At 45.2% G+C, this 27,053-nt stretch overlaps 1 protein-coding gene across 1 annotated transcript in view; it reads right to left on the reverse strand.

Annotated features, from left to right (window-relative positions):
- LOC109032674 (lipase 1-like) overlaps nt 1-27,053 on the reverse strand; it is a 41,245-nt gene that overhangs the window by 9,101 nt on the left and 5,091 nt on the right. The window contains exons 2-3 of the mRNA XM_072302504.1: nt 25,699-25,882; nt 7,226-7,340 (exon numbers count right to left, since the gene is read on the reverse strand). Coding sequence (XP_072158605.1) covers nt 7,226-7,340; nt 25,699-25,882 — 299 coding nt within the window. The remainder of the gene's footprint in view (nt 1-7,225; nt 7,341-25,698; nt 25,883-27,053) is intronic.

Genomic DNA, 27,053 nt, shown 5'->3' on the forward strand with positions numbered 1-27,053 from the left:
GTTAGGCTCTAATATTTAAACTCGTGGAGTCACCGTTTTTCAACTCATGATTTTGAAATGTGTACATACTCTGCATGGATAATTCTCAGTTGAATCGATGAAAGAAAAAAAATGAATATCGACGGTGTAAGTCGGCAATCACACAACTTGGTTTGCGACTGCGCTTACTTTCTGTCATACTTTATATTTTAAGCTACTCAACTGCCGTGATTTTTCTTCTCTATGCAAAGAAAATTCTGCAAAAACTTCAAGGAATGATGTCAATTTGTTCTCCTTTAAAAAGATAACTTGGAGAGGGAGATTCTCAGACACCGCAAACGAGTTATGTGATTGCCGACTTACACCGTCGATATTATATTTATACGGTGAAGCAACCAGATCACGTATCTCGTTTGCGGTGTTTAAAAATCTCCAACCGCATTTAATTTTTTTGGAAGAGATCAGATCGATATCATTCCTTGAAATTTTCACAGAGTTTTCTCTGCACGGAGAAGAAAAATCACGAAACTTTTCAAGAACTGACGTTCAGAAGTTTTTGCTTCAAAAATGAAATATCACGGGAAGTTTGCAACGTTGCAAACCGAGATACGTGGTCTGGTAGTTTCATCGTCAATATTTGTGATAGGTATTGTTATCTTAGGATTAGTTGGACTGCGTTTTGCAATAAGGAACTACAATTTATGGCTAATTGAAGGAACAACGTATGTGCAGTTCAACTCCCTATGTTGATAGGAGTTCTAATGTAAAAACGTATTTTGATTTTCACGTGAACTCTGGTTTACATGTAAGTCAATGCTTCTTGGGGTTCACGCGGAAATCGAGATACGCCCTATCGTCAGAGGAGCGACGGGTAGAGAGAGCCTCTGGAGGAAGTCAGACAAGAAATTTTCGACTAAAACTGCAAATTTTTATGTTCATTTTGTTACATTATAAAAGGAATGAATCTCAAATAAAATTGAACAGAAAAAACATGTATACCACCGTAAATTTTCTAAGATTCGTATTAACAAAGATATTCATGTATGCCTCTAAGACTTCCACATTAGGATCGTGTCCTCACACTAACTCGTTATACACAGTGTTACGACAGGATAGCAAACGACCATTTTCTCTACACTTTTCCGATAAGGAACTACTGCTTCTGGCTCATGTATAAAATCATATCTCTGCCGAGGATACTGATGTAACATAAGCCGTTTTTAAAGTAAGAAATTGTAGTTCCTAATTGCAACATGTATTGGGAGTTCACTTGCAAAAACAATCTAAGGCCATCGTTTGAAAGCCAAGAGCATGTAAGAGTTTTTAACCCTCGTCCAAAAAAAACTTATAAAAGAATAGACTAGAGGAATAGAAGACTAATAGATAGAAGGTAATATCCTTTTGGAGCAGTCTCACTGAAAAAAAGTCTACCTACATGAGAACTTCGAGAAAACCCTTTACATAACTTCTCAAGGTTGAATCATATTTTCAACCCATTTTGTCCTCCGTTAATGAGTCATTGGGCAAAAATTTAGCTCTGAACTGGCTTAGAGACTCTGATTTTAAAATTTCACCCAATCCTAAAAAGATAGGATCTTTCTTCATTGTTCCAAAGTACTTAGGTAGCCTCCTCTCGCATATATGAGTCTGCTTGATTGGAATCAGCAAAAGGAAATTATCTTCAGTGATCCTTTTTTCTAACAAAAAATATATCCATACAGCGGAAAAATGATTTAGCTTATACTCACCTACTGGACTACATTTTACATTAAAAAACCAATATTTCTGAGTCACTCATAAAGCGCGTTTTTGAATGAGAAAACTATTGTACATACAATGTCACTAATATGAGCCGTAAATTGTAACTACTTATTGTAAAATTCAGTTCAAATGTTCTACTTGAAATGTTCTGTAATTGTTCTTCGCCAATTCATAAATATGCATGGAGAATGCCCAGGAGGTATTTATTTTTTAAAAGAAAAAATATGCATACTAAATGATCGGAGATTTTTTAATGTTGTAATCAGTCCAAAGCTATACAGAGCAAACGCCTTTCCCCAAACTGTCGAATGCGAATATGTCCTGTTTGCAATTTTATCCATTTCGCGCAAATTAAAAAAAATTAAGAATAATATTGCACAACGAGGATACATTTATTTTCCAGCTCAAGAAGTATTTACATCTTCAACGGCAATGTAGAATTGGCATAAGTTTGGATGAATCAAGTCAAAAATTTTTCTCACAGGAGGCTTTTTTTGGAGATGAGTGCATGTCTCATAAAATTAAAAAATTAAAAAATATTTTTTTTTTTACGCAGGAGACTATGCCCAAGACTTTTTTTCCGGTTTATGCGTGTAAATTTTTTCAAGGAATACCTGTTGGCTCACAAAATTCCGAACTTCCTAAATTATTGGTGATAGAGGAGTTCGGCTACAAACACGAGTGAACTCGAAACTAAACCGATGGTTAAAGCGACAAACGCAAGTTTCATGTCCACCATACTGAAAGCTCTAACCGGCTCTCTATCGTATTCGTCTTCGTAATTCCGAAAATTTGAGAGGGCATCCAGGACCGTTTCAAATTTTTTCAACAAAATCCCACCCTCTTTAAGATGGCTTACGATAGCTTTAATTGCAGGGCCATACACAGAGTTAGAGAGCAAACGGATGTCGTAAGGGTAGCTCATGATATATTCATCTACAATATGAAAATCAATATGTTCAAAAGGAGGGATGACTTTTTCCACCGACATCAGGTCTTTTTTCCAGGCCAGATGGGGAAGGAATATGATAAAAATACTGTCTTTGATCGCCGCAGTTAGCCCTTCTAACAGGCTTTGTATGGCCGTCGTTGAGAGTTCTGTACCATGGGCACTCCAAAAATCATAACCGACACTATAAGAGTCATTGAAGTTCAGGTAAAGTGCGAAGTTTCTGAACTGCTCCTGGTACCAGTCGTAGGAGTAGGTCAAACGATCTTCAGTCCATGCAAACTTAGGGTCGTCCTTGAAAATTAATTTGTTAGAGTGGGCTCCAGTCCACTGGATGGGCAGTCCGGATTCTCTCAACTCCTCAATTGTATTAATCGGGACGTACCGTATTCTCTTGCCGATATTTTCTACCAATACGCTGAGAAAAACCGATGATAAAATCAAAAATGAGAATGAGAAAATACCGAACAAAATCCTCCCTGTGAAGAGGTCGATCAGTAGCCGGGAACGGCTGACGCAAATGACGTAAGAGTAAACTGTGAATACGGTGGAAATTCTCTCTGCCACGTGTGGGTTGTCCTCCGAAGATCGCAGCTTCACGACCACTCGTCTGTAAGCCTCGTGCACGACGATAAACAGAACCACCGTCCCACATGTAAATAACCAAACTGTCTTTGAAAAACATCTAGCCGGCATCAGGTACGATGGCATGTGACCTTTCTCCGGAACGACGAAGCTCAAATGGTCAGGGTCGATCAACGAGATGACGTCAAAATCGCGAAAATCCTCGTCGAGTAAGCTCCCGTCCACAACAACCGCATCTGCGTCCTCTCGGATCGCGTCATCGAAGTCGATCTCATTGGAGGCCAGTCCGTCGTTGATGGTGATTGTGCGAGGCAAGGCATCACAATACCCTCTCAAATGATAACATACGGTGTCGGTAACGAACCTAATGATCGCCGGCCATGCTCTCAGCTGGGCCAAAGAGCTGAATCGGTCGTACCTCCAGTATTCGAAAACCGAGAACGGCCTGCCGCGCAAGGCGGGCGGTGAGAAGTCGAAATAAGCGGTGGTGTCATCGGTGTACTCGTTGATGATGTCGTTGGAGGGATCGTAGTTGAAGCACTCCTCATCGATGCAAATAACAACTCTCCGACTGCGGAAGAAGCGCCAGATGAACCTGAACGTGATCAGCAAATCAAAGTCGTCGCAGACGTTATGATGGGATGGGATGTCAGAACATCTATTCGTTTTGCGGGAACTGAGATGAGAAGTGTTATCATGTTTTGTGTCACGATCGGGATGGTAAATGTCTTTACTATTAACACACCCGTTTCTGCCTTGAAAAGTGTGTTGAGAAATGTTATAATGTAAATTAGTGTCACAATCGGGATAGCAAATGTCATTCCTGTTAACACACCCATTCCTGCCGTGAAAATTGTGTTGAGGAATGTCATCTTGTAAATTTTTGTCGCAATCGCAATTGCGAAAGTTTTTACCATTAAAATACGCATTCCTGTCGTGAAAATTGTGTTGATGAATATCATCATGTAAATTTTTTCCACAATCGTGATTGCAAATGTCTCTATTGTCAACACACTCATTCCTGTGTTGAAAATTGTAGCGAGGAACGACACAATGTGAATCTCGGTCCGGTCTGGGTGATTTACATTTGCGGATAGTAAAGATGATATGTTTTTCTGCGTTCCAGAAGGGATGATGAAACAATTTACGGGTTTGCCGGAAGAGTGGCTCCGGTACCATTGAACCCACCAGTAGATCTTTCTCGTTGATTTTCACGAGATGCTCGCACTTCTCATCCCGGTCCCAGTAGCGTAAAACTCGCTGCTTCATTTGGTACTCGATGCAAATGCTCGATAATGAGATTTTATGAGTAGGCAAATACTCAGTCACATGTCTTAGACTCATGTCTGTGGCATTGAGCAGACCCTTGACTGATCCAAGAATAAGCCTCAACACATCAGCACAATTCCTTATCATCAACATGACCACTTTTTCGCTCGGGTGGTAGGAAAGACTCCAGGATTCCGTGGTCGTTGGGATGTGATTTTCTTGGAGTAAGCAAACCAGTTGAGTTGATGAATACTCGGAGTTGTGGGTGGAAATGTGGACACTCCTTGTTTTTGAGATTTTCAGGGTTTGTTGAACGACTTTCAGATAAAACAGATCTAAAGTCGTCCTTGGCGCCTGGCATGACTGAACCGCACTTGGGAAAATTATCTCTAAAGCAGCCAAGTATACCCACCATTTTTTGAATGCGAGGAGTGTGAAAATTGGTCTTTTTCTGAGGTTTGCGATGTCAAAAGAGAATAATTGTTTCACTGAATGGGAAGAGCTGTTTGGGAGATACTCTTGATAGAAATTTTTTGTATGCGTATACATCGTTCTAGCATTCTCCTAAGACCCGGAGATTTCAAAATTTTAATAGTGCTTCCGTTCTGAGTCCACTCTAACTTTTCGCAGTTTTACTTTTCTTACCGTTAAAAATCGCAAAATAATTAATATCTTTTTTGCAACATAAAACAGAATATTAGAGATTGGAACAGGAACTTGAAATAAAACGTCAATTTGCCACAGGATCTCTAGCACTAGATTGGCACTAAGATAAATGGCAATGCGTCTAATCTTCGAGACTCAGGAGGGTATAACATGTTGAGATGTGCCGGAATTTTCAAGAAAAAAATTCAGTCTTTTTCGTCTTAGAGTCACGGCTAGTGTATAAACTGTGAGATTACGTAACTTGTAACGAAACATTGCCTTAGAAAGTAAAAAAATTACCTCCTGATTTTACGTCAACCCTCGCGAATTCGCGACACATCCGATGACGGAAAATTGCCGTGTCAGTGTGATCAGTTTTTCGCGGATCATGATTTCAACCTGAAATCGAGTCTGATGCGTCATGAGATTTACCAAAATTTATGTAGAACCGTACACATTAAACAACAAAACAACAATTCCCTCATAGAATTTATTTCAGAGGAGAATATTGGTAACGCAAGCATAATTGATACTGTCAAAAAAAGGGCAATTATTAATATTCATCTTATAACAGATTGAGATGGAAATTTTTACACCCAGTTTGCATATACTCGCACTTTTACACGCATTTTAGGCAATACAACACATCACCTCAAAAACAAACCAAACTATCTGAGGAAAACTAGGCCAGAATATTTATCAAGATAACTCGAAAAAGACGTAAACAGGGAATGTTTATAGGCAACAAAACTTAAACATCATGAATAAAGAATTTCAAATACTCCTACATGTGATATTGTAACGCCTATCTTTCTGCCACTTGGCAAGCGCAATAACTTCCTGTTTATTTGTTTTTAAGCGGTGCTTTTTGTTGCTGACAGAAATCTAGGGCACGAGGAGAAAATATGCATCCAGGTTTGTTCCTATGGTCTGTTAACTTGAGCCCTGAATGTAGAGCTTAAAGAAATTGCATTTTTAAATTATGCTGGTCAACGCAGGTCAGTTTGTCGCGTATAAGAAAGAACTGGTCGCTTTTTGGCGTTGATTCCAAAAATAACCAGCGTCATTCTCGATCAGTCCGGTATTGCCCCGAAAAATCGGAATTTTCCGGAAAAACTCGGATGCACTGTCGATAGTAGCCCAGTCCCTGGCGATGCAACTTCATCTGCCTTGCGGCCTAATTGCATGTGCGAAAAATGAAGGCGCACTAATTGAGCGCCACACTAGACGTTATTATCAACGGAGGCCATGACTCATGAGTTCTTGAACTTCCACCATTTTTGCAAACCTTGACTTAAGGTTCTGGCGAGTTTGGTGTACGTCGCCCTTCAACGGCCACACATATCTACCTGATTATGAGTTGCGGCAGTTTTTAGATTGAGAAAGTTTGAGTTTTGGCATCGTGAAGCCGGTTCTAATGGAGATGTTGCATGTGTGAGGTATTTGCGATTTGACCATTGATTCTTATGTAAAAGTTTGCGAGAAACACGATGTTGCCACTGGTTTTCTCTGGAATCATCTCCCAAGCTCAAAAAAAGCTCTCAAAGTGAGGCCAAAATGAAGGGGATATCCCACTCTATCCTGAGAGTCCACCTCTACATCAAGACAAACTCTCCATGCAAAGATAGGGAGGAAATGCATTAGCAGGGTTGCCGTGTTTTCAGTTTTGGAGTGCCCAAATAAAATGGCAACCCTGCTAATTTATTTGCTCCCCATCTATGTATGGAGAGTTTGTTTTGATGTAGAGGTGGACTCTCAGGGTAGGGTGGGATATCCCCTCCATTTTGGCCTCACTTTGAGAGCTTTTTTTGAGCTTGGGAGATGATTTCAGAGAAAACCAGTGGCAACATCGTGTTTCTCGCGAACTTTTACATAAGAATCAATGGTCAAATGCAACACATGCAACATCTCCATTAGTCGTAGGGCTTTGGTGATAATTACCAAAACTCACCTGAGTTCAAAAACAGGTAGTTGTAACATGGAATTTATCATAACTCCTCACCAGAATGTGCACACGCAAAGAAGCCCGAGGCTTACCTGAAATCCCAAAATTTCTCTTCGTCCGGGGACAAGGTCGTATGGTTTCTGGAATAAGTGCTGCCTCTCACGTTGCTCAGCCATATATCATATCCCTTAAGTGCCAGTTGGAACGCTGTGAAATTAAGGGAAACGTGCATTAATTTACAGCGCTTTTTAATTACGAATTTTAACCATGCTATACCTTCCAAAAAAATCGGGAATTTTAAAAAAACCGCATGCAAAAACGGCCTAATTTCCTCGTAACTCTGATCGATTTCTATTTTAGTATGATACTCTTCTAAAACAAACAGTCCTATTTTTTTGAAGTTACAAGTCTCAAACAGTTGCGTGGCGTGCTTTGCGATGTATCGATTGTTCTGCCATTTAAACCTATGGGAAAGGATCGATAAACAGGGTGTTCGCAGCGAATACCTTAATAATCGATTCTTTACCGTAGGTTTAAAAGCCAGAACAATCGATACATCGCAATTCACGCGACGCCACTGGTCTCAAAACAATTATTCCTCTTAAACCTTGGAGGCCCAAAATTTTTTTACGCCTAGTCTCAAGTCGGGTCGATTTGACCCGTATTTAAAAACATTGATTTTGCAAATTTTTTCAAGTATTATTTACACCTCGAGCCGTCTCGCCTTCAATTTTGCAGACGAACACGGACAGCAATCCCGAATAGTTGCATCTCTGCGCCGTCACCAACGCGCGTTGAGGTGTCTCTTATTTCTGAGTTTTGAGAATTATTAAGGTAAATTAATAATTATACATATCATAGCATATTTTAAGCAAACTTTCGCTTAATTATTCTCAAATATCAGAAATAAGAGACACTTCAACGCGCGTTGATGACGGCGCAGACGTGCAACTATTCGTCCGTGTTGCATCTGCAAAATTGAAGGTGGGACGGCACGAGGTGTTGCAGTGCTCCGCTCTATGCTGCCAATGAGGTGTACGTCGTTGCTCAGATTTGGGAGAATAGTGAAAAAAAACTGTCTCTCTTGTCTTCGGCTGTGTTTACACTAGATATTCTTCTTTTTAGCGGCTCTGGTGCTTGCACTAGAGCTGCTATTCCGGACGGTCCCAGCTGGGGAGTATCAATGGACCATGTTACATTGGAGAGACACGCGTTGGTTGATGGGAATCGGCGCCATTTTCAACTATGTACCTTATCATGACTTTATTTTATTGCATATTGTTTTATTGTTAGCCATTGCTATGTTAGGTAGTGTATTTTTGGAATCATGGTGATACAGTCAATAATTCAAAACTTCACACACACTGTATCTACACACTCTCCTTTTTTCCGAATGACTGCTGCCAACCGCGCAAATTGAGAAGTCACTGTTACTAAAGCGTGCCTCTCTTGGCAGCAAGCATCCAAGAATCTTCTGGATCAGTTTTCGGAACACGCCGTATCATCGCTTCCTTTCACGATCAGTGCTGACCGATGCCAACCGTGCAAATTGGGAATTCCCCGATCACAAACTGCCGCCCCCATTCGAACAAAGCATCGATGAGCGTGCAGGTCGGTTATTTGGGACACCCTGTATCCGCGCTTTCCGCCTCCGACGGGGACGACCGCTGCCAACCGTAAAAATTGAAAATTCACCAAGTTGATACTGGGCTCCTGGGCAAAAAGGATCCCTGGAAAATCGAGATCACCTTTAGGAACACTCTGTATCTACACACTGTCCTTTATTCCGAATGACTGCTGCCAACCGCGCAAATTGAGAAGTCACTGTAACTAAAGCGTGCCTCTCTTGGCAGCAAGCATCCAAGAATCTTCTGGATCAGTTTTCGGAACACGCTGTATCATCGCTTTTTTTCACAAACAGTGCTGACAGATGCCAACCGTGCAAATTGGGAATTCCCCGATCACAAACTACCGCCCCCTTTCGAACAAAGCATCGATAAGCCGTGCAGGGCAGGTCTTTGGAACACCCTGTATCCGCGCTTTCTGCCTCCGACGGGGACGACCGCTGCCAACCGTGAAAATTGAAAATTCACCAAGTTGATACTGGGCTCCTTAGCAACAAGGATCCGTGGAAGATCGGGATGACTTTTAGGAACACTCTGTATCTACACACTCTCCTTTATTCCGAATGACTGCTGCCAACCGCGCAAATTGAGAAGTCACTATAACTGAAGCCTGCCTCCCTGGTGGCAAGCATCCAAGAATCTTCTGGATCAGTTTTCGGAACACGCTATATCATCGCTTCCTTTCACGATCAGTGCTGACCGATGCCAACCGTGCAAATTGGGGATTCCCCGATCACAAACTGCCGCCCCCATTCGAACAAAGGATCGATGAGCCGTGCAGGGCAGGTCTTTAGAACAACGTGTATCCGCGCTGTCCGCCTCCGACGGGGACGACCACTGCCAACCGTGAAAATTGAAAATTCACCAAGTTGATACTGGGCTCCTTAGCAACAAGGATCCGTGGAAGATCGGGATGACTTTTAGGAACACTCTGTATCTACACACTCTCCTTTATTCCGAATGACTGCTGCCAACCGCGCAAATTGAGAAGTCACTATAACTGAAGCCTGCCTTCCTGGTGGCAAGCATCCAAGAATCTTCTGGATCAGTTTCGGAACACGCTATATCATCGCTTCCTTTCACGATCAGTGCTGACCGATGCCAACCGTGCAAATTGGGGATTCCCCGATCACAAACTGCCGCCCCCATTCGAACAAAGGATCGATGAGCCGTGCAGGGCAGGTCTTTAGAACAACGTGTATCCGCGCTGTCCGCCTCCGACGGGGACGACCACTGCCAACCGTGAAAATTGAAAATTCACCAAGTTGATACTGGGCTCCTTCGCAACAAGGATCCGTGGAAGATGGGGATCAATTTTAGGAACACGCTGTATCTACGCACTCTCCTTTTTTTGGGATGACTGCTGCCAACCATGAAAAATTGAGACTTCACCGAGTTCATAATGGGCTCCTGGGCAAAAAGGATGCCTGGATAATCGAGATCACCTTTAGGAACACTCTGTATCTACGCACTCACCTTTATTCCGAATGACTGCTACCAACCGCGCAAATTGAGAAGTCACTGCAACTAAAGCGTGCCTCTCTTGGCAGCAAGCATCCATGAATCTTATGGATCATTTTTCGGAACACGCTGTATCATCGCTTTTTTTCACGAACAGTGCTGAGAGATGCCAACCGTGCAAATTGGGAATTCCCCGATCACAAACTGCCGCCCCCTTTCGAACAAAGCATCGATGAGCCGTGCAGGGCAGGTCCTTGGAACACCCTGTATCCGCGCTTTCTGCCTCCGACGGGGACAACCGCTGCCAACCGTGAAAATTGAAAATTCACCAAGTTGATACTAGGCTCCTTAGCAACAAGGATCCGTGGAAGATGGGGATCAATTTTAGGAACACGCTGTATCTACGCACTCTCTTTTTTTCGGGATGACTGCTGCCAACCATGAAAATTGAGACTTCACCGAGTTCATAATGGGCTCCTGGGCAAAAAGGATCCCTGGAAAATTGAGATCACCTTTAGGAACACTCAGTATCTACGCACTCACCTGTATTCCGAATGACCACTGCCAACCGCGCAATTTGAGAAGTCACTGCAACTAAAGCGTGCCTCTCTTGGCAGCAAGCATCCATGAATCTTACGGATCATTTTTCGGAACACGCTGTATCATCGCCTTCTCTCAGGATCAGTGCTGACCGATGCCAACCGTGCAAATTGGGAATTCCCCGATCACAAACTGCCGCCCCCATTCGAACAAAGCATCGATGAGCCATGCAGGTCGGTTATTTGGAACATCCTGTATCCGCGCTGTCCGCCTCCGACGGGGACGACCACTGCCAACCGTGAAAATTGAAAATTCACCAAGTTGATACTGGGCGCCTTAGCAACAAGGATCCGTGGAAGATCGGGATGACTTTTAGGAACACTCTGTATCTACACACTGTCCTTTATTCCGAATGACTGCTGCCAACCGCGCAAATTGAGAAGTCACTATAACTGAAGCCTGCCTTCCTGGTGGCAAGCATCCAAGAATATTCTGGATCAGTTTTCGGAACACGCTGTATCATCGCTTTCTTTCACGTTCAGTGCTGACCGATGCCAACCGTGCATATAAGGAACTCCCCGATCATAAACTGCGGCCTCTTTCGAACAAAGTATCGATTAGCCGTGGCGGGCAGGTCTTTGGAACAACCTGTATCCGCGCTTTCCGCCTCCGAGGGGGACGACCGCTGCCAACCGTGAAAATTGAAAATTCACCAAGTTGATACTGGGCTCCTTAGCAACAAGGATCCGTGGAAGATGGGGATCAATTTTAGGAACACGGTGTATCTACGCAATCTCCTTTTTTCGGGATGACTGCTGCCAACCATGAAAATTGAGACTTCACCGAGTTCATAATGGGATCCTGGGCAAAAAGGATGCCTGATAATCGAGATCACCTTTAGGAACACTCTGTATCTACGCACTCACCTTTATTCCGAATGACTGCTACCAACCGCGCAAATTGAGAAGTCACTGCAACTAAAGCGTGCCCTTCTTGGCAGCAAGCATCCATGAATCTTATGGATCATTTTTCGGAACACGCTGTATCATCGCCTTCTCTCACGATCAGTGCTGACCGTTGCCAACCGTGCAAATCGGGAATTCCCCGATCAAAAACTGCCGCCCCCATTCGAACAAAGCAGCGATGAGCCATGCAGGTCGGTTATTTGGAACACTCTGTATCCGCGCTGTCCGCCTCCGACGGGGACGACCGCTGCCAACCGTGAAAATTGAAAATTCACCAAGTTGATACTGGGCTCCTTACCAACAAGGATCCGTGGAAGATGGGGATCAATTAAGGAACACTCTGTATCTACGCACTCTCCTTTTTTCGGATGACTGCTGCCAACCATGAAAATTGAGACTTCACCGAGTTCATAATGGGCTCCTGGGCTAAAAGGATCCCTGGAAAATCGAGATCACCTTTAGGAACACTCTGTATCTACGCACTCACCTTTATTCCGAATGACTGCTGCCAACCGCGCAAATTGAGAAGTCACTGTAACTAAAGCGTGTCTCTCTTGGCAGCAAGCATCCTAGAATCTTCTGGATCAGTTTTCGGAACACGCTATATCATCGCTTTCATTCAAGATCAGTGCTGACCGATGCCAACCGTGCAAATTGGGATTCCCCGATCACAAACTGCCGCCCCCATTCGAACAAAGGATCGATGAGCCGTGCAGGGCAGGTCTTTAGAACAACGTGTATCCGCGCTGTCCGCCTCCGACGGGGACGACCACTGCCAACCGTGAAAATTGAAAATTCACCAAGTTGATACTGGGCTCCTTTGCAACAAGGATCCGTGGAAGATGGGATCAATTTTAGGAACACGCTGTATCTACGCACTCTCCTTTTTTCGGGATGACTGCTGCCAACCATGAAAATTGAGACTTCACCGAGTTCATAATGGGCTCCTGGGCAAAAAAGATCCCTGGAAAATCGAGATCACCTTTAGGAACACTCTGTATCTACGCACTCACCTGTATTCCGAATGACTACTGCCAACCGCGCACTTTGAGAAGTCACTGCAACTAAAGCGTGCCTCTCTTGGCACCGGGCATCCATGAATCTTATGGATCATTTTTCGGAACACGCTGTATCATCGCTTCCTTTCACGATCAGTGCTGACAGATGCCAACCGTGCAAATTGGGAATTCCCCGACCACAAACTGCCGCCCCCTTTCGAACACAGCATCGATTAGCCATGCAGGTCGGTTATTTGGAACACCCTGTATCCGCGCTGTCCGCCTCCGACGGGGACGACCGCTGCCAACCGTGAAAATTGAAAATTCACCAAGTTGATACTGGGCTCCTTAGCAACGAGGATCCGTGGAAGATGAGATCAATTATAGGAACACGCTGTATCTACGCACTCTCCTTTTTTCGGGATGACTGCTGCCAACCATGAAAATTGAGACTTCACCGAGTTCATAATGGGCTCCTGGGCAAAAAGGATCCCTGGAAAATCGAGATCACCTTTAGGAACACTCTGTATCTACGCACTCACCTGTATTCCGAATGACTACTGCCAACCGCGCACTTTGAGAAGTCACTGCAACTAAAGCGTGCCTCTCTTGGCAGCAAGCATCCATGAATCTTACGGATCATTTTTCGGAACACGCTGTATCAACGCCTTCTCTCACGATCAGTGCTGACCGATGCCAACCGTGCAAATTGGGAATTCCCCGATCACAAACTGCCGCCCCCATTCGAACAAAGAATCGATGAGCCATGCAGGTCGGTTATTTGGAACATCCTGTATCCGCGCTGTCCGCCTCCGACGAGGACGACCGCTGCCAACCGTGAAAATTGAAAATTCACCAAGTTGATACTGGGCTCCTTACCAACAAGGATCCGTGGAAGATGGGATCAATTTTAGGAACACGCTGTATCTACGCACTCTCCTTTTTTCGGGATGACTGCTGCCAACCATGAAAATTGAGACTTCACCGAGTTCATAATGGGCTCCTGGGCAAAAAGGATCCCTGGAAAATCGAGATCACCTTTAGGAATACTCTGTAGCTACGCAATCACCTGTACTCCGAATGACTACTGCCAACCGCGCACTTTGAGAAGTCACTGCAACTAAAGCGTGCCTCTCTTGGAAGCAAGCATCCATGAATCTTACGGATCATTTTTCGGAACACGCTGTATCATCGCTTTTTTTCACGATCAGTGCTGATGGATGCCAACCGTGCAAATTGGGAATTCCCCGATCACAAACTGCCGCCCCCATTCGAACAAAGCATCGATGAGCCATGCAGGTTGGTTATTTGGAACACCCTGTATCCGCGCTTTCCGCCCCCGACGGGGACGACCGCTGCCAACCGTGAAAATTGAAAATACACCAAGTTGATACTGGGCTCCTGGGAAACAAGGATCCCTGAAAAATCGAGATCACCCTTAGGAACACTCTGTATCTACACTCTCTCCTTTATTCCGAATGACTGCTGCCAACCGTGCAAATTGAGAAGTCACTGTAACTAAAGCGTGCCTCTCTTGGCAGCAAGCATCAAAGAATCTTCTGGATCAGTTTTCGGAACACGATATATCATCGCTTTCATTCACGATCAGTGCTGACCGATGCCAACCGTGCAAATTGGGGATTCCCCGATCACAAACTACCGCCCCCATTCGACCAAAGCATCGATGAGCAATGCAAGTCGGTTATTTGGAACACCCTGTATCCGCGCTGTCCGCCTCCGACGGGGACGACCGCTGCCAACCGTGTAAATTGAAAATTCACCAAGTTGATACTGGGCTCCTTAGCAACAAGGATCCGTGGAAGATCGGGATGACTTTTTGGAACACTCTGTATCTACACACTCTCCTTTATTCCGAATTACTGCTGCCAACCGCGCAAATTGAGAAGTCCATATAACTGAAGGCTGCCTTCCTGGTGGCAAGCATCCAAGAATCTTCTGGATCAGTTTTCGGAACACGCTATATCATCGCTTCCTTTCACGATCAGTGCTGACCGATGCCAACCGTGCAAATTGGGGATTCCCCGATCACAAACTGCCGCCCCCATTCGAACAAAGGATCGATGAGCCGTGCAGGGCAGGTCTTTAGAACAACGTGTATCCGCGCTGTCCGCCTCCGACGAGGACGACCGCTGCCAACCGTGAAAATTGAAAATTCACCAAGTTGATACTGGGCTCCTTCGCAACAAGGATCCGTGGAAGATGGGGATCAATTTTAGGAACACGCTGTATCTACGCACTCTCCTTTTTTCGGGATGACTGCTGCCAACCATGAAAATTGAGACTTCACCGAGTTCATAATGGGCTCCTGGGCAAAAAGGATGCCTGGATAATCGAGATCACCTTTAGGAACACTATGTATCTACGCACTCACCTGTATTCCGAATGACTACTGCCAACCGCGCACTTTGAGAAGTCACTGCAACTAAAGCGTGCCTCTCTTGGCAGCAAGCATCCATGAATCTTACGGATCATTTTTCGGAACACGCTGTATCATCGCCTTCTCTCAGGAATAGTGCTGACCGATTCCAACCGTGCAAATTGGGAATTCCCCGATCACAAACTGCCGCCCCCATTCGAACAAAGCATCGATGAGCCATGCAGGTCGGTTATTTGGAACATCCTGTATCCGCGCTGTCCGCCTCCGACGAGGACGACCGCTGCCAACCGTGAAAATTGAAAATACACCAAGTTGATACTGGGCTCCTGGGAAACAAGGATCCCTGAAAAATCGAGATCACCCTTAGGAACACTCTGTATCTACACTCTCTCCTTTATTCCGAATGACTGCTGCCAACCGTGCAAATTGAGAAGTCACTGTAACTAAAGCGTGCCTCTCTTGGCAGCAAGCATCAAAGAATCTTCTGGATCAGTTTTCGGAACACGCTATATCATCGCTTCCTTTCACGATCAGTGCTGACCGATGCCAACCGTGCAAATTGGGATTCCCCGATCACAAACTGCCGCCCCCATTCGAACAAAGCATCGATGAGCCATGCAGGTCGGTTATTTGGAACACCCTGTATCCGCGCTGTCCGCCTCCGACGGGGACGACCGCTGCCAACCGTGAAAATTGAAAATTCACCAAGTTGATACTGGGCTCCTTAGCAACAAGGATCCGTGGAAGATCGGGATGACTTTTAGGAAGACTCTGTATCTACACACTGTCCTTTATTCCGAATATCTGCTGCCAACCGCGCAAATCGAGAAGTCACTGTAACTTAAGCGTGCCTCTCTTGGCAGCAAGCATCCAAGAATCTTCTGGATAAGTTTTGGACGCTATATCATCGCTTTCATTCACGATCAGTGCTGACCGATGCCAACCGTGCAAATTGGGGATTCCCCGATCACAAACTGCCGCCCCCATTCGAACAAAGCAGCGATGAGCCATGCAGGTCGGTTATTTGGAACACCCTGTATCCGCGCTGTCCGCCTCCGACGGGGACGACCGCTGCCAACCTTGAAAATTGAAAATACACCAAGTTGATACTGGGCTCCTTAGCAACAAGGATCCGTGGAAGATCGGGATGACTTTTAGGAACACTCTGTATCTACACACTCTCCTTTATTCCGAATGACTGCTGCCAACCACGCAAATTGAGAAGTCACTATAACTGAAGCCTGCCTTCATGGTGGCAAGCATCCAAGAATCTTCTGGATCAGTTTTCGGAACACGCTATATCATCGCTTCCTTTCACGATCAGTGCTGACCGATGCCAACCGTGCAAATTCGGGATTCCCCGATCACAAACTGCCGCCCCATTCGAACAAAGCATCGATGAGCCATGCAGGTCGGTTATTTGGAACACCCTGTATCCGCGCTGTCCGCCTCCGACGGGGACGACCACTGCCAACCGTGAAAATTGAAAATTCACCAAGTTGATACTGGGCTCCTTCGCAACAAGGATCCGTAGAAGATGGGGATCAATTTTAGGATTACGCTGTATCTACGCACTCTCCTTTTTTCGGGATGACTGCTGCCAACCATGAAAATTGAGACTTCACCGAGTTCATAATGGGCTCCTGGGCAAAAAGGATGCCTGGATAATCGAGATCACCTTTAGGAACACTCTGTATCTACGCACTCACCTTTATTCCGAATGACTGCTACCAACCGCGCGAATTGAGAAGTCACTGCAACTAAAGCGTGCCTCTCTTGGCAGCAAGCATCCACGAATCTTATGGATCATTTTTCGGAACACGCTGTATCATCGCCTTCTCTCACGATCAGTGCTGACCGTTGCCAACCGTGCAAATGGGGAATTCCCCGATCACAAACTGCCGCCCCCATTCGAACAAAGCAGCGATGAGCCATGCAGGTCGGTTATTTGGAACACACTGTATCCGCGCTTTCCGCCTCCGACGGGGACGACCGCTGCCAACCGTGAAAATTGAAAATACACCAAGTTGATACTGGGCTCCTGGGCAACAAGGATCCCTGAAAAATCGAGATCACCTGTAGGAACACTTTGTATCTACACACTCTCCTTTATTCCGAATGACTGTAGCCAACCGCGCAAATTGAGAAGTCACTGCAACTAAAGCATGCCTCTCTTGGCAGCAAGCATCCAAGAATCATCTGGACCAGTTTTCGGAACACGCTGTATCATCGCTTTTTTTCTCGATCAGTGCTGACAGATGCCAACCGTGCAAATTGGGAATTCCCCAATCACAAACTGCCGCCCCCTTTCGAACAAAGCATCGATTAGCCGTGCAGGGCAGGTCTTTGGAACACCCTGTATCCGCGCTTTCCGCCTCCGACGGGGACGACCGCTGCCGACCGTGAAAATTGAAAATTCACCAAGTTTATACTGGGCTCCTTAGCAACAAGGATCCGTGGAAGATGGGGATCAATTTTAGGAACACGCTGTATCTACGCACTCTCCTTTTTTCGGGATGACTGCTGCCAACCATGAAATTGAGACTTCACCGAGTTCATAATGGGCTCCTGGGCAAAAAGGATGCCTGGAAAATCGAGATCACCTTTAGGAACACTCTGTATCTACGCACTCACCTTTATTCAACCGTGAAAATTGAAAATTCACCAAGTTTATACTGGGCTCCTTAGCAACAAGGATCCGTGGAAGATGGGGATCAATTTTAGGAACACGCTGTATCGACGCACTCTCCTTTTTTCGGGTGACTGCTGCCAACCATGAAAATTCAGACTTCACCGAGTTCATAATGGGCTCCTGGGCAAAAAGGATCCCTGGAAAATCGAGATCACCTTTAGGAACACTCTGTATCTACGCACTCACCTTTATTCCGAATGACAGCTGCCAACCGCGCAAATTGAGAAGTCACTGTAACTAAAGCGTGCCTCTGTTGGCAGCAAGCATCCAAGAATCTTCTGGATCAGTTTTCGGAACACGCTGTATCATCGCTTTTTTTCACGATCAGTGCTGATGGATGCCAACCGTGCAAATTGGGAATTCCCCGACCACAAACTGCCGCCCCCTTTCGAACACAGCATCGATTAGCCATGCAGGTCGGTTATTTGGAACACCCTGTATCCGCGCTGTCCGCCTCCGACGGGGACGACCGCTGCCAACCGTGAAAATTGAAAATTCACCAAGTTGATACTGGGCTCCTTAGCAACAAGGATCCGTGGAAGATGGGGATCAATTTTAGGAACACGCTGTATCTACGCACTCTCCTTTTTTCGGGATGACAGCTGCCAACCATGAAAATTGAGACTTCACCGAGTTCATAATGGGCTCCTGTGCAAAAAGGATACCTGGAAAATCGAGATCACCATTAGGAACACTCTGTATCTACGCACTCACCTTTATTACGAATGACTGCTGCCAACCGCGCAAATTGAGAAGTCACTGCAACTAAAGCGTGCCTCTCTTGGCAGCAAGCATCCATGAATCTTATGGATCATTTTTCGAAACACGTTGTATCATCGCCCTCTCTCACGATCAGTGCTGATCGATGCTAACCGTGCAAATTGGGAATTCCCCGATCACAAACTGCCGCCCCAATTCGAACAAAGCATCGATGAGCCACGCAGGTCGGTTATTTGGAAAACCCTGTATCCGCGCTGTCCGCCTCCGACGGGGACGACCGCTGCCAACCGTGAAAATTGAAAAAACACCAAGTTGATACTGGGCTCCTGGGATACAAGGATCCCTGAAAAATCGAGATCACCTTTAGGAACACTCTGTATCTACACACTCTCCTTTATTCCGAATGACTGCTGCCAACCGCGCAAATTGAGAAGTGACTGTAACTAAAGCTTGCCTCTCTTCGCTGCAAGCATCAATGAATCTCTTGGATCAGTTTTCGAAACACGCTGTATCATAGCTTCCTTTCTCGATCGGTGCTGACGGATGCCAACCGTGCAAATTGGGGATTCCCCGATCACAATCTCCCGCCCCCCTTCGAACAAAGCATCGATGAGCCGTCTAGGTCGGTTATATGGAACACCTTGTATCCGCGCTCTCCGCCCCCGACGGGGACGACCGCTGCCAACCGTGAAAATTGAAAATTCTCCAAGTTAATACTGGGCTCCTTTGCAACAAGGATCCGTGGAAGATCGGGATCACTTTTAGGAACACTCTGTATCTACACACTGTCCTTTATTCCAAATGACTGCTGCCAACCGCGCAAATTCAGAAGTCACTGTAAATAAAGCGTGCCTCTCTTGGCAGCAAGCATCCAAGAATCTTCTGGAGCAGTTTTTGCCCCCTTTCGAACTTCGAACTGCCGCCCCCTTTCGAACAAAGCATCGATGAGCCGTGCAGGGCAGGTCTTTGGAACACCCTGCATCCGCGCTTTCCGCCTCCGACGGGGACGACCGCTGCCAACCGTGAAAATTGAGACTTCACCGAGTTCATAATGGGCTCCTGGGCAAAAAGGATGCCTGGATAATCGAGGTCACCTTTAGGAACACTCTGTATCTACGCACTCACCTTTATTCCGAATGACTGCTGCCAACCGCGCAAATTGAGAAGTCACTGCAACTAAAGCGTGCCTCTCTTGGCAGCAAGCATCCATGAATCTTATGGATCATTTTTCGGAACACGCTGTATCATCGCCTTCTCTCACGATCAGTGCTGACCGATGCCAACCGTGCAAATTGGGAATTCCCCGATCACAAACTGCCGCCCCCATTCGAACAAAGCATCGATGAGCCATGCAGGTCGGTTATTTGGAACACCCTGTATCTGCGCTGTCCGCCTCCGACGGGGACGACCGCTGCTAACCGTGAAAATTGAAAATACACCAAGTTGATACTGGGCTCCTGGGATACAAGGATCCCTGAAAAATCGAGATCACCTTTAGGAACACTCTGTATCTACACTCTCTCCTTTATTCCGAATGACTGCTGCCAACCGCGCAAATTGAGAAGTCACAGTAACTAATGCGTGCCATCTCTTGGCAGCAAGTATCCAAGAATATTCTGGATCAGTTTTTGGACCACGCTGTATCATCGCTTTCTTTCACGATCAGTGCTGACCGATGCCAACCGTGCAAATTGGGAATTCCCCGATCACAAACTGCCGCCCCCATTCGAACAAAGCATCGATGAGCCCAGTGGCGTGCGGTGGGTTCAGTGACAGGGCAAGCTCTAGCGTTCGCCATCCGGGGGTGGGGGGGGGGGTGGGGGGGTTAACGTAGCCTCTTTCCCTTCCCCCTCCCCCTAGCCTCCCTAGAAAATTCTAAAAAATTTTACTCTATTTGCTCTATTTTTCGGATGAAATCTGATGGAACGTAACGTCTTGAAAAACTGTATTTTTATTTTTTTCTCTCTTATTTATGATTTCGTTTACTCAACTTGTTTCGAATGTTATTGAGCATTGGAGGACGGCTCCTTACTCATAACTCCTAATTTTGCCACTTACTTGAGGTATTATCGTCTTTATTCTACAGCATTTAGAATTTTTTGAGTTACTTAAACCCCCATAAAAAGGCTTTCTGCATTTAAAACATGATTGAGAATTGACTAATTCATCACCAATTAGATGCAAGTGAGCGAAATTTTATAGAATATAAAGGCATTTGCTCCGGAGGAGCAATACAACCGCGACGGAAAGAGGGAACAAGATAGCGCATCGGAGGCAGAAGCAGCGCGCTGCGGTGACGACGCGACGACGCGACGGGCCAAGAGGTGGCCAAGAGAAGCGAGCTGCGATCGCGCAGCGAAGGGCTCGGACTCGGAACGTACCGCGCTCCCCGCCTGCCTTGATTCCGCCGCCAAGCAGTGGCGCTCCGCTCAGCTGATCGCAAGCGATTCTCCAGCGCATGAGTTGGCCCGTGTTCAGGCCGCGCAGCGCGCTGCGCCACCTCCGTCCGCTCTTCTGCTTTCCTACTTTGGTGGCTCTATACGTATTTCTGTCTCCCTCTCTTTCTGTTTTTAATGCAATTTACTTACTGAACGCATTTAATAAATTATATTTGCTAAAATGTAAAACATTTAATAGGTGTAATTTTCTTCTTTCTATAGAAGTCTTTGGGCAAGCAGTGCTTGCCTTGCTTATCCGGACCGCACGCCACTGGATGAGCCATGCAGAACGGTTATTTGGAACATCCTGTATCCTCGCTGTCCGCCTCCGACGGGGACGACCGCTGCCAACCGTGAAAATTGAAAATCACCAAGTTGATACTGGGCTCCTTAGCAACAAGGATCCGTGGAAGATGGGGATCAATTTTAGGAACACGCTGTATCTACGCACTCTCCTTTTTTCGGTATGACTGCTGCCAACCATGAAAATTGAGACTTCACCGAGTTCATAATGGGCTCCTGGGCAAAAAGGATCCCTGGAAAATCGAGATCACCTTTAGGAACACTCTGTATCTACGCACTCACCTTTATTCCGAATGACTGCTGCCAACCGCGCAAATTGAGAAGTCACTGTAACTAAAGCGTGCCTCTCTTGGCAGCAAGCATCCAAGAATCTTCTGGATCAGTTTTCGGAACACGCTGTATCATCGCTTCCTTTCACGATCAGTGCTGACCGATGCCAACCGTGCAAATTGGGAATTCCCCGATCACAAACTGCCGCCCCCATTCGAACAAAGCATCGATGAGCCGTCTAGGTCGGTTATATGGAACACCCTGTATCCGCGCTTTCCGCCTCCGACGGGGACGACCGCTGCCAACCGTGAAAATTGAAAATTCTCCAAGTTAATACTGGGCTCCTGGGCAACAAGGATCCCTGGAAAATCGAGATCACCTTTAGGAACACTCTGTATCTACACACTGTCCTTTATTCCGAATGACTGCTGCCAACCGCGCAAATTGAGAAGTCACTGTAACTAAAGCGTGCCTCTCTTGGCAGCAAGCATCCAAGAATCTTCTGGATCAGTTTTCGGAACACGCTGTATCATCGCTTCCTTTCACGATCAGTGCTGACCGATGCCAACCGTGCAAATTGGGAATTCCCCGATCACAAACTGCCGCCCCCATTCGAACAAAGCATCGATGAGCCGTGCAGGGCAGGTCTTTGGAACACCCTGTATCCGCGCTTTCCGCCTCCGACGGGGACGACCGCTGCCAACCGTGAAAATTGAAAATTCACCAAGTTGATACTGGGCTCCTTAGCAACAAGGATCCGTGGAAGATGGGGATCAATTTTAGGAACACGCTGTATCTACGCACTCTCCTTTTTTCGGGATGACTGCTGCCAACCATGAAAATTGAGACTTCACCGAGTTCATAATGGGCTCCTGGGCAAAAAGGATCCCTGGAAAATCGAGATCACCTTTAGGAACACTCTGTATCTACGCACTCACCTTTATTCCGAATGACTGCTGCCAACCGCGCAAATTGAGAAGTCACTGTAACTAAAGCGTGCCTCTCTTGGCAGCAAGCATCCAAGAATCTTCTGGATCAGTTTTCGGAACACGCTGTATCATCGCTTCTCTTCACGATCAGTGCTGACCGATGCCAACCGTGCAAATTGGGAATTCCCCGATCACAAACTGCCGCCCCCATTCGAACAAAGCATCGATGAGCCGTGCAGGTCGGTTATTTGGAACACCCTGTATCCGCGCTTTCCGCCTCCGACGGGGACGACCGCTGCCAACCGTGAAAATTGAAAATTCACCAAGTTAATACTGGGCTCCTGGGCAACAAGGATCCCTGGAAAATCGAGATCACCTTTAGGAACACTCTGTATCTACACACTCTCCTTTATTCCGAATGACTGCTGCCAACCGCGCAAATTGAGAAGTCACTGTAACTAAAGCGTGCCTCTCTTGGCAGCAAGCATCCAAGAATCTTCTGGATCAGTTTTCGGAACACGCTGTATCATCGCTTCCTTTCACGATCAGTGCTGACCGATGCCAACCGTGCAAATTGGGAATTCCCCGATCACAAACTGCCGCCCCCATTCGAACAAAGCATCGATGAGCCGTGCAGGGCAGGTCTTTGGAACACCCTGTATCCGCGCTTTCCGCCTCCGACGGGGACGACCGCTGCCAACCGTGAAAATTGAAAATTCACCAAGTTCATACTGGGCTCCTTCGCAACAAGGATCCGTGGAAGATCGGGATAACTTTTAGGAACACGCTGTATCTACACACTCTCCTTTATTCCGAATGACTGCTGCCAACCGCGCAAATTGAGAAGTCACTGTAACTAAAGCGTGCCTCTCTTGGCAGCAAGCATCCAAGAATCTTCTGGATCAGTTTTCGGAACACGCTGTATCATCGCTTTTTTTCACGATCAGTGCTGACAGATGCCAACCGTGCAAATTGGGAATTCCCCGATCACAAACTGCCGCCCCCATTCGAACAAAGCATCGATGAGCCGTGCAGGTAGGTTATTTGGAACACCCTGTATCCGCGCTTTCCGCCTCCGACGGGGACGACCGCTGCCAACCGTGAAAATTGAAATTTCACCAAGTTGATACTGGGCTCCTTAGGAAGAAGGATCCGTGGAAGATTTGGATCACTTTTAGGAACACGCTGTATCTACGCACTCTCCTTTTTTCGGGATGACTGCTGCCGGGATGACAACAAGGATCCCTGGAAAATCGAGAATACCTTCAGGAACACTCTGTATCTACACACTCTCCTTTATTCCGAATTACTGCTGCCAACCGCGCAAATTGAGAAGTCACTGTAACTTTGCAGGTACCCGGTGCCCTGCTTTGGTGTTTTTGGGTGTCCTAATATAACCCTTCTTTTGAAGGATGCCGGGTAGATTTTGCGATACATTTTAGGTTTATACTCTCATATTTTTAAGTTAAAAAGCTGATTATAGGCCATTATTACGCCCAACAGTCATTTTGGTGGCAATATGAAGTATACATCATTTAATCACGCATGATTAACGCAAAAATTAAAGAATATCGATAGTGAGTATAGGAAGGGGTAACTAGCACCTTATAGTCCCTTAAGTTTATAGGCCCTTGTAGAGTTCGTTCTTGCACCCATCGATCCAGAGGCCTGACTTAACTTGGAAAAAAAAAGGTTTTTCGACCTCAAGCCGTTACCTATCTATATTCTATTGCTACCACAGCCTAGTCCAGGGTACGTAGAATCCGAAAAGCAGATGGGCGTAATAACGACATATACGCCTATAGGCTGTTCTAGGTGCGGTGTCCTCACTTGTAATCTTCCATCACATTCTTACGGCGCAATGATACAACTATTTGAACTCTCCGGAATGCGTGAGGTATCACGCCGCATTTGAAGGCGTTTTCAAAAGAGCCAAGTTCCGATACCCGGATTATCGTTCTGCATAGTTCATATTCTTTTGTTATATTCGTACCACTTGTTTATTTTTAATCCTCGTATAAAAACCACCCATTTGCTAAATACAATTCTAGCTGGAGCGCAATTCAGCTATGCATTCACCACTGCAAAAATGTCAAAGGAAATCGACAAACCCAGCGTGCATGGAGGCTATTTCCATTTTAATCTTCCGTCGCATTCGTAAGGCGCAATGATACAACTATTTGAACTCTTCGGAATGCGTGTGGTATCACGCCGCATTTGAAGGCGTTTTCAAAAGAGCCAAGTTTCGATACCCGATTGTCGTTTTGCAATGTTCTTATTATTATGTTTGATTTCCTACCATTTGTTTGTTTTCAATCATCCTATAAAAACTACTCATTTGGTGAATAAACTGCTGGCTGGAGCGCATTTTAGCTATGCAGTCACCACTGCAAAAATGCCAAAGGAAATTGACAAGCCCAGCGTGTATGGAGGCTATTTCAATTGTAATCTTCCGTCACATTTCTAAGGCGCAATGATACAACTATTTGAACTCTCCGGAATGCGTGAGGTATCACGCCGCATTTGAAGGCGTTTTCAAAACAGCCAAGTGTCGATATCTGGTTTGTAGTTTCGCAAGAAATTGGAGCACAAAATCAATAGAATGACTGATTTTACGAGCTAATGCAACTCAATAAATTTGTGTTTTATTTGACGGAAGCGTTAGAAAACAGTTCGGTCAGAAATTTAAATCAACCTACGGTCCATTATATAGTTCATATTCTTTTGGTTTGTTCCGTACCCATTGTTTATTATTAATCCTCGTATAAAAATTACCCATTTGCTAAATACAATTCTAGCTGAAGCGCACTTCAGCTATGCATTCATCACTGCAAAAATGTCAAAGGAATGCTCATATTTCTATCCATTATGAAAAAAATATGGTATTACCGTTACCTTCTGACACCAATGAAAAATTCCAGTTTTTTATGATTCCAAGAAACAATTTCGAGCCGATGATTTAAAATATTTATATAAAGATATCAATGTACAAGAATTTTTTTTTTATTTTGGAAATACTATCATTCACTACTAATCATTCGTGGTTTGATTTTTTGGTAGGAAAACTGAGTGTAATATTTGAGCTTAAAGTCACTCATAACTCATTTTTCGTGAATATACGACTTGATTTCCTCATCTTAAACTCAGTTCAATTGCGGAAAATAAGTTTATGGTTTTTTTGGTGAGAAAATAACCTTAAAATAAACTTTTGACTCTTTTTACTCACCTAATTCTTCCTCCGGACCACGCATTAACCACAGATCAGAGGAGGCAAGAAGCCCATGCTGGAAGTAGACGGGTGGATACATTGTGTATGGGTTTGCAATTCGATGCACTCCCAAGATATACCCGTCTTCTGTTGTGACGTAGTGAGTCTCTGCTTTGAACCCCCAGTGCTCGATGAGTTTGTCCTGGAATGCGGAAAAATGTACAAGGTGATCCAATAATCCCGCACCACTTCCTTAACCCAGAATGGACCACTAGACAAGGTACAAATATCAGCACAGATTGCAATACGTAGTAAGTACATAATGTAAATATTGCTATTCAACTGAGTGTTGTGTATGTTGCCTAGCACCTATTTGAAGGGGCCCCATTTACTGAAACTTATTGCAATATATCGACGGTGTAAGTCGGCAATCACATAACTCGGAAAACGCGATTTTTCAGGAGAGGGGAAAAAACTCTCTACATTCCTCATCTTTGAAGGTAGAGGAGAAATAATTCTTAGAGACAGCAAGGATAAGATGCTTCATAAGACTCTATTATCATTTTGAATAATATTCGCGTCTGTAAGGAGAAATGACCGAAAAACCGAGTTATGTGTTTGTGGAACTAAGGTCCAACATCGAATTTCGAGATACGTGGTTGGCGAATTACTGATTCAAACCTATTCTTTGCCGATGTTTACTGAATAAAGACCAAATAAGACTCCTCTCACTTTAAAAGTAACCTAAAGTTCCTTTTAACAAACTTTAATTGGTTGCGAATCTTTAGAACGACACCGGAAAACAATTCGACGGCGCGGCGTACCTAAGTCGGCAATCACATAACTCGGTTTACGACGTCGCAGAGGCAGACTTCCTGTCATATTTCATTTTTTAAACGGAGAACTACTCAACGGCAATTCTTTAAAACTGCCGTGAGTTTTCTTCTCTATGCGAAGAAAAGTCTGTATAAACTGCAAGGAATGATGTCAAATGTGTCGAGGTTCTCCTTTAAATTTTCAGACACCGTGAACGAGATAATTATGTGATTGCGGACTTACGCCGTCGAATTACGAATTAAAATGAAATGAAGATAAAAAAAACAAGCAGGAAGCTCCAACGCATTGGCGTCGGAGAGCGGCTCTGGGGGCAGTAGTTGTAGTCAAGAATGAGGGCCTAGACACATTTTGTCATTGATGTACAATCCGACAACTGTCGATTCATGTTTTGTAACTTAGCAGATTTACGTAGCCGGTGTATAAATGTGTATTGGGCTTTGATATGGCGAATACATGGCATTATCACTTGTTGTATACTTTTAATTTTGAAAGCTCTTTGGAGGTCCGCTTCCTAAAAAATCTCTGGTTGATAAGTC

Source organism: Bemisia tabaci, chromosome 7 (assembly GCF_918797505.1).
Source record: "Bemisia tabaci chromosome 7, PGI_BMITA_v3".
In the NCBI taxonomy this organism is placed as follows: Eukaryota; Metazoa; Arthropoda; class Insecta; order Hemiptera; family Aleyrodidae; genus Bemisia; species Bemisia tabaci.